The following is a 15644-nucleotide window of genomic DNA, read 5'->3' on the forward strand; positions in this document are numbered from 1 at the left end:
TCTCAATACACCTAACAATGTGGCAGTTTTGTCACAGATGCTCCAGCTAAACGAGCACCAACGATGGTCTTCTTTGAAAATTGGAGGAGGAGTCTTCCATTTTCTGATTCTTACACATGGACTGTCACTCAACACAACCACCAATGTACTTAAACAAGCACAGTGTGAACAAACAGAAGAACAACATTCGGTGTTGCCAACTGAAGTTCTTTCAATGTATCCACAAAAATTTTATTCCTCAACTAGCATTTCCATTATTTTGTCCACCACCTGTGTGTGTGTGTGTGTGTGTGTGTGTGTGTGTGCGCACGCACACACAAAACATTTAATTTTGTAAAAGAAAATGTTAGGTGTATTGTTTGATTACAAGAGAATTAATTTGAAATGCATATATACAGTGTCATGTAGCCTGGTAACGTGACAAGTAATGGGTTCTCTGGAATGATGACTCGATTTATTGGACGATCACCAGGCGGATCTACAAGTACTTATAACACTTCGGAAGGTTACTGGAACAATAACACATAAAGTCTTCAACACTTCCACACTTAGATTCTCCTTGTACAAATTCAGTGAGCAAGTCTGTACCCAGTCTCCTCTCTTCTGTCTTGTTCTTGGACTGGGCTTCTACTACTTGGCAGGACCCTCCAGTATCTAATCTCTTCTCTTCTCTATTCTCCTTCTGGTTAATTCTCTCGACCTAAGCTGGCTTCATGCCGACTGGATATGAAACACTCCGTGCAACTGTACAGTTCTTCATTTTTGCTGTTGTCATCAAAACGTGTCTTCCATTGCTGTGTGAACAATATTTACCTAGCTGTTGTAATGGAAACGTTTCTGTATGTCTTGCCTAGGAACCAATGTTCATAACCTTGTATACGGGTTTCAACAAGCTGTTCCCTAGCAATGGATTTACATGTCACTATGGCTGCGCCATTGCTCAAACAGTTAGTCACTGGCTTCCCATCATGGTGGCCTGGGTTCGATCCCAGGTCTGGTCAAGTGGGATTTGTGGTAGACAAAGTGGCGCTGGGGCAGGTTTTCTCCGAGTACTTCAGTTTCCCATGCCAATCTTCATTCCACCAATTGCTCCACAATCACCCTCACCTATCATCTGGGGCTGGTACAATATGCCAGAAGTGGCTGCAGTACAACGGACTTAGTCCCGCCCCACTAGCAATAAAAAAAATTACATGTTACTATAGGTTAGTGAAGATTTATGTAAGCCAACTATAGAACTGATCACTATAAATTGAGTTGTTTAAAATAATTAATTCTATAAAGAATCTAAAATTTACCAGTGCCAGGAATCATATATAACAATTTTGGTTATTTCCATTAATACAAAGCAAATCTGAAATGTATTCTCAAGATACAATTTTAAACTGATAATGATATCAGAGAGAACAAGTAGTTCTTACAGAAAGACAAGAAATGAACTACTGTAGTTGTTGATGAACTGTGAGAGCATTAGAAAACACAAACATCTCAAAATATGGATGTGGAGACCATGCCAAAGGTATAATGATGGACCAGAAGAACGATGATATTCTCTTTTAACTGGGATCAAATGTCAAGCTGCATTTTTCACTGTACAAAGTTTAAAAGCTGAATGGCAGACAAAGAATATAAATGAAATGATTTAGTTAAAATGAGAACATTCAGAAAACAGTTTTCAACTAAGTTTCATTTCTATTTTTAAGTATTTCCAAGTTAATGCTACCCATTTCATTGGTTAATAAATTATAAAGGTTCCGATATACTTCTTTCCTAAGCTGTGACTACAAAAACCAAATATGCCATTTATCCTGAAGGAAAAAATGATTGAAAATTTTGGGACTTTACTTCTTTTTAACTGTAGTTTTCCCTATGGAACTTTGAAGTAAGATGTCATGCTAACTGGTTGCTGACAAAGGAGTGGGTCCTGTAGTTAATCTCTGAATAGACTCTTGAGATGGTATTTCTCTTACCCTTGTTAGAAAGGTAACATTTCATCTGTTAGCCTTTACATTGCTGAGTCCTCAATACAACGGGCATGTCTCAACATGGCGTCCTCACTGCACCCGCATTCTTATGAGCACCATCTTTATAAAAACATAACATCCAAACTAATTTTCTGAATGCATTCAAACTTGCCAGGCATATACTTCCACCTGTCATGAACATAATGATCTAAAAGGCTCTTGCTGTGTTTGTATTTCATCTGCAAAGGAATTTAGAAACTACTACATATATCTAGAAGCAGGAATATCTTCCTCCACACTTCACCTTACTTTGCCCATCTGAGGGAGAGCAAATACATCTGGACCAACCAAAACCACTTCATCAAATGTAGGATTTAGTATAGATGTACTACTCAAATTTTTACTTGATTTACATTTATATTCATAGATTAGCATTACAAAATTAATTCAGAGCAGAAGTCTGTTTAGGTTTTATTTACTCAGAAGCAAAAGGGTTAAAGAAAAGTCCAGTATGATAAGGCAAGGCTGGGGGTCAGTTAGAAGAGGCTAATGGACACAACATGTAAGAAGTCTGGCAATAACAAAATGCCAAAACATATTATAGGATGGAAGCCTTAAGTTCAGAAGTTTAGGAGTCCACGCCTTCTTACCCTTGGCCTGATGAAGACGATGAATAGAAGATTACACACCAATTTGTGAGAATTTTCTTTTTCCCTTGTAACATAAGGGTGATGGGGCACGCGGTAGCATAGTTAGTTGAGCCACAACGCTACAAGCCGGAAGGTCACGGGTTCAAGTCGAAATGAGATCACTGGATTTTTTCAGTTGACCTAATCTTTCCAACCGCACTACAGCCCTGGGGTCGACTCAGCCTCTAACAGAAATGAGTACCAGGAATATTCTTGGGGGTAAAGGGCGGCTGGCACATAGGGCTGACAACCTTGCCGCCGTCTATGAGCTGATTATCTAGAAAACATGGGAACCTCAACATCTCACGGCCCTATGGGCCTCTATGGTCTGTTAACAGGGATACCTTTATTCTTTTTTCATGGGAAGTACATAACTTTCTTTCCGATACTCTGGTGCAATTCATACAACAACATTTAAGATTTCAAAAGTTTGCTACAAACCTTGCTCATTGTCCTTCTTGATTTAATCACCTTAACATTATTAGATGAAAAGTACAAATTATTAAATTCCTCAGCATGCTGTCTCTGCATGTGTAATTAAATCCCTAATGCCAGTGCCAGAAAATTCAAAATCACTAATTTCTTTACTATCTTACCATATCTGTTATGTTAAGTACCTGTGTGTCTGCAGATGGTTGCTGAAAACATTTCTCATAGCCACCAGGTAATGTTCCACGCCGTCCACAGTAAGTCTGTACATGCCCAGGTACTGAGGAAGGAGTGTCTTTCCATGACGCTCCACAATGTACTGTACCAAGAGATAAATATCCTGTAAATTATTCTCCACTCTGTTAAAACTTCTTTTGCTAAGAATTTCACAAAATAAACCTTGTTAGTGTACTTATATAATAACGTACAATGACTGTTGTAATTAAGAAATCCAATCACCATAAAAGTATAACTTACTGGATGGTAGTGTTTTAGGAATGAGTGCATCCTTTCTACTTCTTCACTGGTAAGGGACTTCAGTATGAAGAGCCGATCATATGACTGGTAAAACATCGCACCACTCTTCCCTGATGAGTCCACTAATACAGGCTGAGACCTGACACCAAACATAAGTGTCAAGGAACACCAAAGAAATTATCAAACTGCACACTCTTCAATCAATCTCTACTTTCATGTAGTATAGTAGACTTAAAACACAGACACTGATTATAAACAACAGCAAGTTAATTGATACACCAGATTAAAACTATTCCTTCTTGCTTCAATTATGGACCACTATCATCTTCTCCATATTACCCTTCTATCTATTCTTTGGATACAAAATGGGTCTTCTTCTTTCAGAATTCAGATATCCTGATAATCCTGTTAAGCTCCATATGACTTACATATGCTTCCCATCCTTTCTTCTTGCATTCATTTACTTCAGCAGCCAAACGTTACATATCGTACAGCTTCTGACACAGTCTCTTCTAGTTTGTCCAACAGTTCATCTTAACTTTTTCAATTCTGCTGTTTCAGACAAAAATTCATTAAACATAGTGTCCTGTAGTGTTTCTGATGGAGTTGAACCAGCTTTCACAGGTGGAAAACATTTTACACTTAAAACAATTTCCTGTTGGAACTTTGAATTTTGTAAGAAACGTCGAGGAAATGTGGCTGAAGAAAAACAAAATAAAATCAATTCACATCAAACCAATCAATTCCAGAGTGCATGGTTTTCCTCAAAACATATATTACAACAGATATTCCATTGGTCAAGAAAATCTATGCTTTTACAGAACTGGAAGCTTCATTACTGTACTCACAAAACTCCTCCACTGGACCCTATCCTGAACTAGATGAATTCAATCAATGTCTACATACCCCATTCCCCAAGAGCAATTTGAATATTAACCCTTCGCCTACAGAGTTTGGATAGCGCAGTCAGTATAGCAACTGGCTATGGGCTGGATGACCAAGGGGTTGGCGTTCAAGTCCTGGTAGAGTCAAGAATTTTCTCTGGGGTTCACCCAACCTCCTATCCAATGGGTACCAGGGGCTCTTTCCCTGGGGGTAAAGCAGTAGGGGCATGAAGCTCACCACTCACCTCCAGCTAGTGCCAAGGTCAAGAAAATGTAGATCTATACATCCACTCCACCATATGTCTTCATTGCATAGTTCTCAACTGGTAAAGAACAAGTACAACTTTACCTTTTACCCTCTAGGTACGCCAAATTATACCACGCGGTCCTTTCCTTGAAGGTATCCTGACCAAATAAGTGTATCCTTCCCCCATATCTGTTACACATCCTGTCCATCACATCATTCTAGATTTAATCAAGAAGAGTGCAACTAACACCTTACAGGCTATCACCCATCTTACATCCTGACACTTACCTGGGTACATTGTTTTCAGAGTTGGTAATGGAAATTCTTTCCTCAGAACAAGGGATCATATGTCAGTCACAGAAAACAACCAATAAAATAACTATTTTGTGTGTGTGTTTGTCTGAAAAACTTACATCTGAAATAAGAACTTTCAGAACTGAGATACACATATTGTTTTAGCATCATTCATGAGGGAAAACAAGAAGTCTAACTTAGTAGCTGGTACCACTACAACTTGGGGTGCACTACAAGTAGACTGCTTGGTGTGAATCATCAAAATGTCAGTTGCTATGATGCTGCAGGAAAAGGAACAGTGGCTAGCCAGACCACCACACATAACACCCAATGACTTCTTTAAGGAATTATGCAAAAAGATGTGTATACACACTCCACTGGCCAACATCAACAATTTAGAGAACACAATTGCTACCGCTGTTGCAAGAGAAAACAGTGAAATATAACAGAGCATTTACATAGAGAGAGAACATTGTTCATACATTTTATATGTTAAAAATGATGCGCATGTTGAATGTGTTCAAGATTCAACAACACTTTTAACACTCCCTCACAGATGGCACAACAACAGTATGTACATCTCATGTCCAAGAATTTTGATTTTGACATTTAATTTGTAAAAATAAATAAATAAAGCAACAAAGGAATATACGAGGTGCTATTGGAAAGTTCCTGGACTAGGTCAAAGAAGAAATGTTGGCTTAACTTAATTTTTGTTGCCATCTCCTTCAAAATAGTCTCCTTGGGAATGTATATAGCGATCTCATCGTTTTTCCACTCTTCAAAAGCATCACGGAAATCATTTTCTTTATGCTGTGGAGTACCGCTTGCGATTCCCTTTGGATGTCAGACACTGTTTTAAATTGTCGTCCCTTCAGTTTCATTTTCAATTTGCGAAACAAAGTGAAATCCCTGGGGGCTAAGTCCGGCAAGTAGGGAGAATGGGGAACAATAACCATATTGTTGTTAGTCACAAATTCTGTGATTTTGAGGGACATGTGGGTGGACGCGTTGTTGTGATGAAGGAGCCAACTGTGGCTGCGCCAAAGTTCCGGTCTTTTTGTCACACATTTTTCTCTCAAGCATTTCAAAACATCACATAGTGTTAACAGGAAACAAATTCACCATCAACAATTCCCTTCATGTTGAAAAATAATGAGCATGCTCTTTATTGCACTCTGGACTTGCCATGCTTTTTTTTGTTCTTGGTGATTGTGGGCTCTTCCACTGCAACACCTGTTGCTCTGTTTCTCACTCATAACTGTAAATCCAGCTTTCATCACTCTTTATATTCCTGGAGATAAAACTTGGGTCCTTGTTAGCATTCTCTCATAGCTCAAGACACATGTTTACATGCCACTGCTTTAGATCATTTGTCAAGAGCCAGGGAACATATTTCGGGGCAATGCGGTGCATGTTCCAATTTTCTGTTAAGATCTCCTGGTAAACTCCATTACTGATCCCAATGGTGTCTGTGAGCTCATGGATTGTTAGGGAATGGTCTTCATGGGTGAGTTGTTGAATTTTGTCAACATTTTCTGTCATTTTGCTGGTGCTTGTTCACCCTGAACATTCATCAACTTCAACTGACACTCAACCAGCCTTGAAAAGTGAATGCCATTCAAAGACCGATGTCCAGCTCAAAGAATGTTCTCCAAAAGCCTCACAAAGCATTTCAAGGGTTTCAGTAGTGGATTTACCAAGCTTCACGTGAAATGTGATGCAGACACAGTGCTCAATTTTGCCATCCATCATAGACAAAATGAAACATGAAGACGAAAAAGCACTCATGTAAAAACAATGTGTTCATAGCGAGGTGTCATGTGGTGCACTGATGCAACAGACTTGCGGAAGTGTGACCTTTGGCTCCCCTCTCATCTTCTTTCACTGAGGCAGTTACATCAATAACAGCTCCATGCATCCCAGACACCAGCACTAGATGGAGGTGAATGGCTCCTTGTGAGGAAAAAGACAACAGTACAAACGGGATATCAGGCTGAGTGGACCCTCAACCCAGTTTAGATGCTGTGTCAAAAGAAAAATCTAGGAATCAAACCCCAGATGTCCAGATAGAAGCTACCCACTTTACTGACTGAGCTATCTACTACATACAAATTATTTACAACTGCAAACATAATTTATAATCACATAAATTACATATATTCTATCAGAAAGACGACTCACAAAACCAGCGCTTTTAGTAACACATACAAATACAGGGTTTTGCCCAAAAAGGATTAATTCCAAAAAGAAAGAAAAAAAAAAAAGAAGGAATTTTAATGTTTTGGATTGGATTTAGCTAACCATGCCACATGTTTTGATGCAAAAACAATTAGTTCTGGGAAGAACTCAAGTATTTTTCTTAAATTCTGCTATCTTTACAGTAATCCAAAACTATAACTATACCATATAACACTCCACTTGTGTGCATGACTTGTAACAGGATAGATTCTGACTATGTTCAGTCTGGACATAATATGACAATTTTTTAAATGTTGTCATGATTGTAATTATTAACCTGTAAAACACCGTTTCATGTAGAATTTATCGGTATGTTTATTATCTCATTATTCAGAGTTTCAAATTTCTAATGGTCCATTACTTATCAATACTGAATGGAAAGCAAAATACATATTCCATATTGCCAACACGTTACTGTGTTACATTATACAAAAAATACTTTTATAAATGCTGAATGTTTTAAACAACAACTGCTACACAAAATTTCAGAACCCTAGGGCAATATACTAACAGTGGCACTTCCACAAATTTAAGAGAGGGGTCCCTCTAGTGGCATGTTAATGTTAAATATTGTGTCGTGGATGGCGCAACAGGAAGTAGGGGTCACGTGAACTCTGCGACTCCACGGGTGACATCACGTAACCCCACTCCTATCATTATGCAACGCTCGGTGAACACCCCTCCCCGTGAGGCTGTGACATCACATGACAGGTAACTCCGTGCAGCGACTATCGCTAGGCAATGCATAGGTAGAAACACCTGACAATACCTGATATCTGTTGCCGAGCAACTAGGTGTTCTCTATGTTATCCGTGGTGAGCCTAAATACAGAGCAGCGAACACTATTCAGGAGTAGTGAGTATTGAGTCCGTTACTAGAGACAGAGTAACCAGTCAGTTGCAGTCTAACATTCACTGGAGTGAATGGAAGCAGGAGAAGTAATTGTGATACTGCCGATGGCAGTAATTGTGAGATTGTGAATTGTATGAGCATAAGAGAGAATGTAGAATAAATTCACTACATTCAATACAGTGTAAAGTTATTTGTCGCATTACAAACACCCAACACGTGACAATATTATAGAAATCTGTCACACAAGGATTCTTTTTTTGAGTGGCATAGGGAACATGATACCATGAGTATATCCTTCCTCAAAAAACAAGAAATGTAGGCTAATAAAGTGAATCCAGTCATGTATAGCATTTGTAAACATCTTGATACAAATTTGGGCAAATTATTCCACCTTTACTAGTCTCCCACGAACCTATATTCTTCTTGCATCAAAGTCTTCAACTGTCTAATTTATGGTACTTTCTATTGTTATCCAAACTAGGTTTTCACACTAAACAGAAACATGTTATCTTTCGCTGACAATGTCTGCACTCCTACACTTCCTCGCAACTAAAGTACTACTCCAGTTTCTTGGTCAGTCATAAAATATTAGAACATTCCACACATTATGTGGCCTGGAAGGATATGAAGGGGATGGTTGAACACACATTTCTTGCAATAATCTGTGCTCATTCCAACACAACACTCAGAGCCTGCATACGACTCCTCATGACAATCTGACTGACCTCAGTCTTTTCAGGCATACTTTCTTAAAACTTCGATTATGAATGTGTATCTTGGTGGGATCATTTTCCTTGATGGAATGCGGAAGTGTGATCACTTGACAGACAGGATTTTGGCTGGTATCTTTGCCAACCCAACCTCTCTGTTGCTTGACACCAGATATGCAGTTTTCTGACTCACAGAATCTATTGTGTTCAACAGAATTAGTAAACTTACATACAACAAATTACTTTACTCAAGCTGGAATTATAAGAGTATAGTAAAACTCTGTTATTAAAGATATAATTGAGAATCATTAATGCAACATTTGATTATAATGATATTAAAATCATGAAGAGTTAAAACAGTTCCATCTAGTGTGACTAGTGAAGATTTTTGTTATTCCAATTATTTATGCCCCTACATGTTTTGGTCTTCAGAGACCATCTTCAGAGGGACACCTTTACATCAATACAGTTAGAGGTCCCTATTACAGTACATGTTCTAAAAGTTAAAATGTATACATTCAATATCAATAATATACACTTGGGTATAAAATCTAAAGTCTTTACAACTACAGCAGCTGTACCAATACATTTCTTTTGATGGGGCCCGAATGTGTGCCGCCTTGTTGTTCTCGAGAAGAGGGTTCTTTGATGTTGTCCTGTATGTATTTGTGGCGTGCTGTGTAGTAAGGGCATAAATAACTGAAATAAGAAAAATCTTCACTAGTCACAACTTTTCACGATAATTTTAGTGTGACAGACCAGAATGAAACAAATGATATTAAAATGTTTAATATTCCTGTTATTTCATTTTCATGCCACTACAGATTTCAATTTGCAGAGATCATCAGATGGTCTTTGAATACATGTCAATACTGAATTACCAAAACAGATCCATTTTTTACATTTTGTCATTAAATTTATAATCGTTCTTAAAATGGGGGAGGTATGTTTCGGGCACCAGTTTGTTATGTGGTGTATATGAGCAACTTAGTTTTTGATGTTTTAAGGAGCTCAGATTCTTCTTTTGGAGTAGGAGGGTGATTAGTCAGCTTATAGAGTTTGTGATATTGTAGGTGACTACGTGGTTTTCTGTGTCTTGTAGACCAGTGTTTCTCAACCATCAGGTCACAGCCTCATACAGGGCACTGGCATCAATCATACGAGGCCCTCATCTTTTAGAAAAAAAAAAATTACCAGGCCGCAGTCTGACAAAGGTTGAGAACCACTGTTGTAGATTTTCCATATTTATTGTAGCCTGTATAGCCATTACTGGGAAATGACCTCAAACAACGAAACAACATCCATTACTAGGCAATGACGAAATATACCAGAGTTGTTACTGTGTAACGCCTTTTCAAACATAACACATTCCTATGGCAATAATTTAAGCAACAACAGAACAACTGTGTTTCTTCAGGTCCAAGCCAAAATATTATAACCAAGACATGTTTAGAAGTTTAGTTCAGTTGGAAAGGAGCTGTCGTTTAGAGAGGACTTGAGCATGGAAGCAGAAGAACAGCCACTGTTGGAGCCATTACCAGGAAACGACTAGTGGAGACTGTAACAGACTGAGAACACTAGGCTGTGCCCTCTGGTGATCTGTACAGTGTGGAGATAAGTGATGGTGCTATAACTAAGTGTGGTTATGAGTTGCGTGTTAAAGTGGTATGAAATCCAATCTCCAATCCAAAACCTCATTGAGAGTCACTCAAACACAGGACAGTATTATACTGGTGAGTATATAAGAAGCTATCTGTATAGATTTCTCTACTTTGGTATGAGCTGCCAGGCTGGTTTTTATGCTGTACCTTGTGCACTGTTGAGTGTTGGGAGATAAAATAACCCAAATATTAAATATTTTAATATCAGTTTATAATTGGCCATTGTGTGGATGGCTCTCAACTATATCTTTAATCACAATGCACAACAGGACGCAAAAACATAGAAAACTCAGTAACAATGAACCTCACTATACCACAGATTCAGATATACTAGAGGTCTAGTCATGCCTCTCAAAATAATTCCATTTATTTTCTTTGTAAACAACTTCATTTTGAACTTTAATGCAATTTGTTTCTTCATAAACAACTCTGTTCAAATGACTGCATCCAGTCGGTCATTCTGGTTGGATAATATGACCTTCCATTTAATCGGTGATTTGCTAAGCAGACACTACATGGGATACAGAAAAGCCCTCCAGTGCTGGAGCACTGTTCGCAGCTGTCAGCAATTCGGAGCTACAAGTGCCACAGTTCCTGAAAACAGTTACACTTACAAATATAGCCTGCAATATTGGCCTGGCATGGAAAAACATTAGTTGTATTACAGTTAAAAATTGCTGGCCCAAATGCATTTCTGCAACATATGATAGTATCGAACATTAAGAACAGCTCCTAGGTTTCACAGAAGAAGATGTGGCTGAAGCCTCCAGTACTCTTTATGATATACTACAGGTAAACAACCTGTAAGCCTGGGTTTGCGATGACAAAATTCCCACCATTTACAAAGACAATGAAGAAATTGCAGCTGAAGTCCTGAACCATGGAAGAGCAAAATATTTATTAGAACTTGTCGGCAAGATTGAAGAAATGTGTCGACTTGAGACACTTAAAATTAGCATAGAATTGGAGAGCATCAGTGAAGTGGTGAATTGGATGGAAAGATAGAATGGCTGGGATCATCTCCATCTTTTACATTTGCAAAACATTAAGACATATGTGACAAAAAAAATATCAGCTGTTGCACAAAAAGAAAATATTGGACTATTTTAAAAACACTNTGTCAGTAACAGTCTGTCCAGGCGGTATGAACTCATGGTGCACCAAACTGTCGATGTCAAAGAATGCAATGAGCACCACTTTGTCTTTGGATCTGACGAGGCGTCATTTTTTTGGCCGGGGAGATGACGCTGTGTGCCACTCCGATGACTGCATCTTCGTCTCCGGGTCGTAGGTGAACACCAATGACTCATCACCAGTCACAATCTTTTTGAGAAACATCAGGTCCTGTGTACTTTTGTCAAACAGATCGCCAATGACCATCATACGACATTCCATCTGATCCGTAGTCAGCTGCCTCGGTACAAACTTCGCATTGATGAGTCTCATCTTCAAATCATCGGACAAAATAGCATGAATGGATCCATGAGAGATACCAACTTCTTGCTCCAACTCCACGATGGTCATTATTCGATAACACTGAATAAGTTGTCGCACTTTTCCAATCATTTCTTCGGTTCTGGATATCGAAGGTCTCCCGCTGCACTGGCCATCCTTTAACGTCTCCTGCCCATTCTTAAACCAGGAAAACCAGTCGTGAACTGCAGATTTCTTTAGTGCAGTATCACCGTAAACTTGCTGCATGGCTGACTGCGTCTCTGAAGCAGATTTTCCCAATTTGCACATGAACTTGATATTCGTACGCTGTTCAAACTGCGACATTGCGCTGAATGACCAACACTCACATCTAATTCAAACGGAACAGTAACAACACTGCACACTGAAACCTGTCCAGACCTGTTACACCTGCGAGCAGACATGCTGAGCTCCCCACCACAACAGTGTGTGCACTATCTTATCGCTCGTTCTCCGTCTGCAGGGGATTTCTGGGAACTTTTTGACTGCCCTACGTATTATTAAATATATGTGTAACATTTAAAACAAAGCTCTCAGTTGTGAAAACTGTTTATAGAGAATGTTGCTGAAATAACAAGGACATGGATCTGCTCCTCCTGCTCCTCCTCTTCCTCTTCATCGTTTTTTATTTACTACCTTTCATTGTCATCTTGTGAATCTCACTGGTAACTATTTACATACATGTGTTAGTTCAGTTGTGGGACTGTCATAGTTGCCGCAAGTCTCCAGCAACCACACTCTGTGACCGGGCAACTAACGCAGCTGCTGCAACTCCAGCAAGCACACCATGGGCAGCTGTTTCTACTGGCGCATGCAGCACTACATCACCGGCCAGACAAGTCAGCTGAATGGCCGTAAAACTTGGCCTACTACGAAGGAACAAACGGCCCTTTTCAGGGCCTGCAAACTTTCCGAAGAGGTTGTCTATTGGAACCTTGACAATCCCACACTGGTGACCCCGACGTGATGATCTAGAGGCAGGTTAGACATCGAGTGCTGTATAAATATGAGCGCAATGTGCAGCAATGTGATTTTGACTTAGGAGTGAGTGTTGTCTGTTAGACCGGCGAAACAGCGTATAAGTATGTGGGATGTTCCCACACAGTATTAGTTCTCATATTATTTACATGAGCAGAGCAGCTGCTTCCTTCTCCCCACAGGGGGGTTGTCAGTAGCACCCCTGCACTTGACTGGAAGGAGTGAGAAAACCACGCACACAAAAAGAAACAATTGTTATGATACTTGGCCTCCAGGCTGAGAATCAAATGGGTTTTGGTCCTACTAAATACAGCCAGAAATGATAATCAAACTCTTCAGTAAAAATGAAGCTCTGATCAAACATTCTTAACACTGTCCCTTGCACATAAGTTTCCAAACAAAATGGTTCAGCATAGAATTTAGCACATCTACTGATAAGAAATTGGAAATTGGGGTTCACTTTTATACACAGAACACATCACTCATTTGCTCTCTAGTATATAAATAATATCTGAAATGAAATATTTTAGAAACCCCTTTCTTCTGACCAAAATACTTTGCATATATCATTTACATATCAACACCTAGAGGTTTGGATGTTATCCATGTTTTTCAGTATTAGTCTGTGATGTTACAGCTCTAAAAATTCAGTCACAGGAAACATCACGTCTGAACCCCACAATTAGTGGTAGAGGATGTGAAGTCAGTACCTGAGATGTATGATTGTGGGATTAAGAGCTGCTGATAATGTTCCCAGAGCCAGTCAAGTCAGATAACAAAGGTACAAATTCCACATCAGTGCACCAAGTTCCAAGGTTTAGCAAGTGCTTGTAACTACATCACATGAATAATAATCTACTCATAAGTTACTGAAGGGGAAATAATGAGAAATAAAGGTCTGAACATGGAGTTAATTAACAAAAAGTCTGATGTTGGCATAAACCGATTTCAAGTTCAAGAACCTTACCGTGTCATTGACTCTTTGTAGTCCAGGTCATCAATGCTGAATCTCTCACGCAAGTTACGGAACACCAAAGGACAGTATTCTTTTACTTTGAAGTGACTTGGCATGTTTTCTCTGAAACAAGGAAGTTTGTTAAAGTGACTTTAAAAACTCCCTGCATCAACGTAATTAGAGAAAATCCCATTTAAATGCAATGATGAGATAATTTACCTATTATCTTTATAAAAATGAAGAAATTCAAATATAGGGAAGCTGCCTTTTAAGACTGATTGGTCAGCACTTAATTTAATGCTAAACTGAGTAAATCTTAAATTAGGGACAGATAACACTGAGATTACTGATTTTAGATCAATCAAATTTAACATTAAATGAGAGAAAATGTAAAGTCTATGAACATTAAATGGAAATTCCATAATAATTCTGTATTAGAATTTTATGTTCTATATTTATGCTTATACTTTCCAAATCACTTCTCTGTATTTAGGTGTTACAGATGAAATGGGTAAAAACAAATTTTCTTGTCATTCATATTTCATCCCAGTTAATATTTTATAAAATTAGTTCCTCGTATACATACTTCTGAGGTACCACATTTTATGGTACCTGTGTCAAATTCAAATGTTTTCTTGCATTTTAAACAAACACAGTAAAAATATGCAAATCTGCTATTACATTTTCTGCCTTTTGTGCTTTAGAAGACATCAAATGTGAACATATTTTGAGACACCCTGTCACTATGTTACAAATTTAACAATTTCCAGACTCCTTATGGAGAAACCGAACTTTCTTGCCTTAAGACTTAGGAAATACATCTTTAGTACATACACGTTTATGAGGGTTCATCACCCAAATACAGTCTTCTGAGATGTGGCGCCATGTAGCTATTGTGTTAACACAATATCTACATCCCAGAAGACTGCTTTCTTCATAGTCACCATTCTGAAAACCTCAGATCTTACATACTGTCTGTAGTTTATTCAATGAGGTCAGTAACACAGACTACATAACAAAAATATAATGATTTCATAAAAATGGGGTGATGTGTGCCCTGCAATATACATAACCCACAGAGCTTGTATGAATGATCTGACCACCTCAACAAGAAATAGTACAGTTCCTACAATTTATATTCATAGTTTAATACCTTATACCTGATATGGTTGTTCAGTAACAAAACAGTGTTCAAAAGTAGCCCACATTAGAGAGCTCTATCACAGTTAAAAGACTGACAACCTCAGAACTAATTGGCTATCAGTCATTAGCTTCACACTTTGGACACTGTACCAACACTAGGCAATGGATGGATGGACCCCAAGGTCACTGTGGATACTGTCATGAAGAGAAACATCCCACAATACCAGGAATCACATATGAACCATGAAGTCTGTATAACCTGTCAATTTACCAGCCATGGCTCTCTTCAGTCTGGATGCTAATAAACTTATATGGCAATGAACAAGAAGTGTTCCACTTGTGAACCATCTCTCTCTTATTACAAGTAGTTTATACAGCACTCAGATGACTGAACTGTAAGCAGAATGAAACACAGCTCCTGTCTGCTGCTGCAGCCATTGCTACGTCGACTGCCGCCCCCACCACCACCACCACCACGACTACTACTACTGTTGCTACTATTACAGAAATTACAGCATGTTACTAACATGGCAAAGCTCATTTACAACTGAACCCCATGGGGCCCAAAAATTTTCACATTTAATAAAGTACCTGCTTCTATAGTGCAAATGCTTGACAGCTTTCTGCCTATCTCTAAGTTGCATGTG

General features: G+C 38.7%; 1 protein-coding gene across 1 annotated transcript in view; it reads right to left on the reverse strand.

Moving 5' to 3' along the window:
- The window catches only part of LOC111868204 (phosphatidylinositol 5-phosphate 4-kinase type-2 alpha), a 40637-nt gene that overhangs the window by 7889 nt on the left and 17104 nt on the right, over positions 1-15644 (reverse strand). Inside the window, exons 3-5 of the mRNA XM_023858649.2 lie at positions 13867-13977; positions 3560-3698; positions 3271-3401 (exon numbers count right to left, since the gene is read on the reverse strand). Coding sequence (XP_023714417.1) covers positions 3271-3401; positions 3560-3698; positions 13867-13977 — 381 coding nt within the window. The remainder of the gene's footprint in view (positions 1-3270; positions 3402-3559; positions 3699-13866; positions 13978-15644) is intronic.

The sequence above is a fragment of the Cryptotermes secundus genome, unplaced genomic scaffold, assembly GCF_002891405.2.
Source record: "Cryptotermes secundus unplaced genomic scaffold, Csec_1.0 scaffold146, whole genome shotgun sequence".
Classification (NCBI taxonomy): domain Eukaryota; kingdom Metazoa; phylum Arthropoda; class Insecta; order Blattodea; family Kalotermitidae; genus Cryptotermes; species Cryptotermes secundus.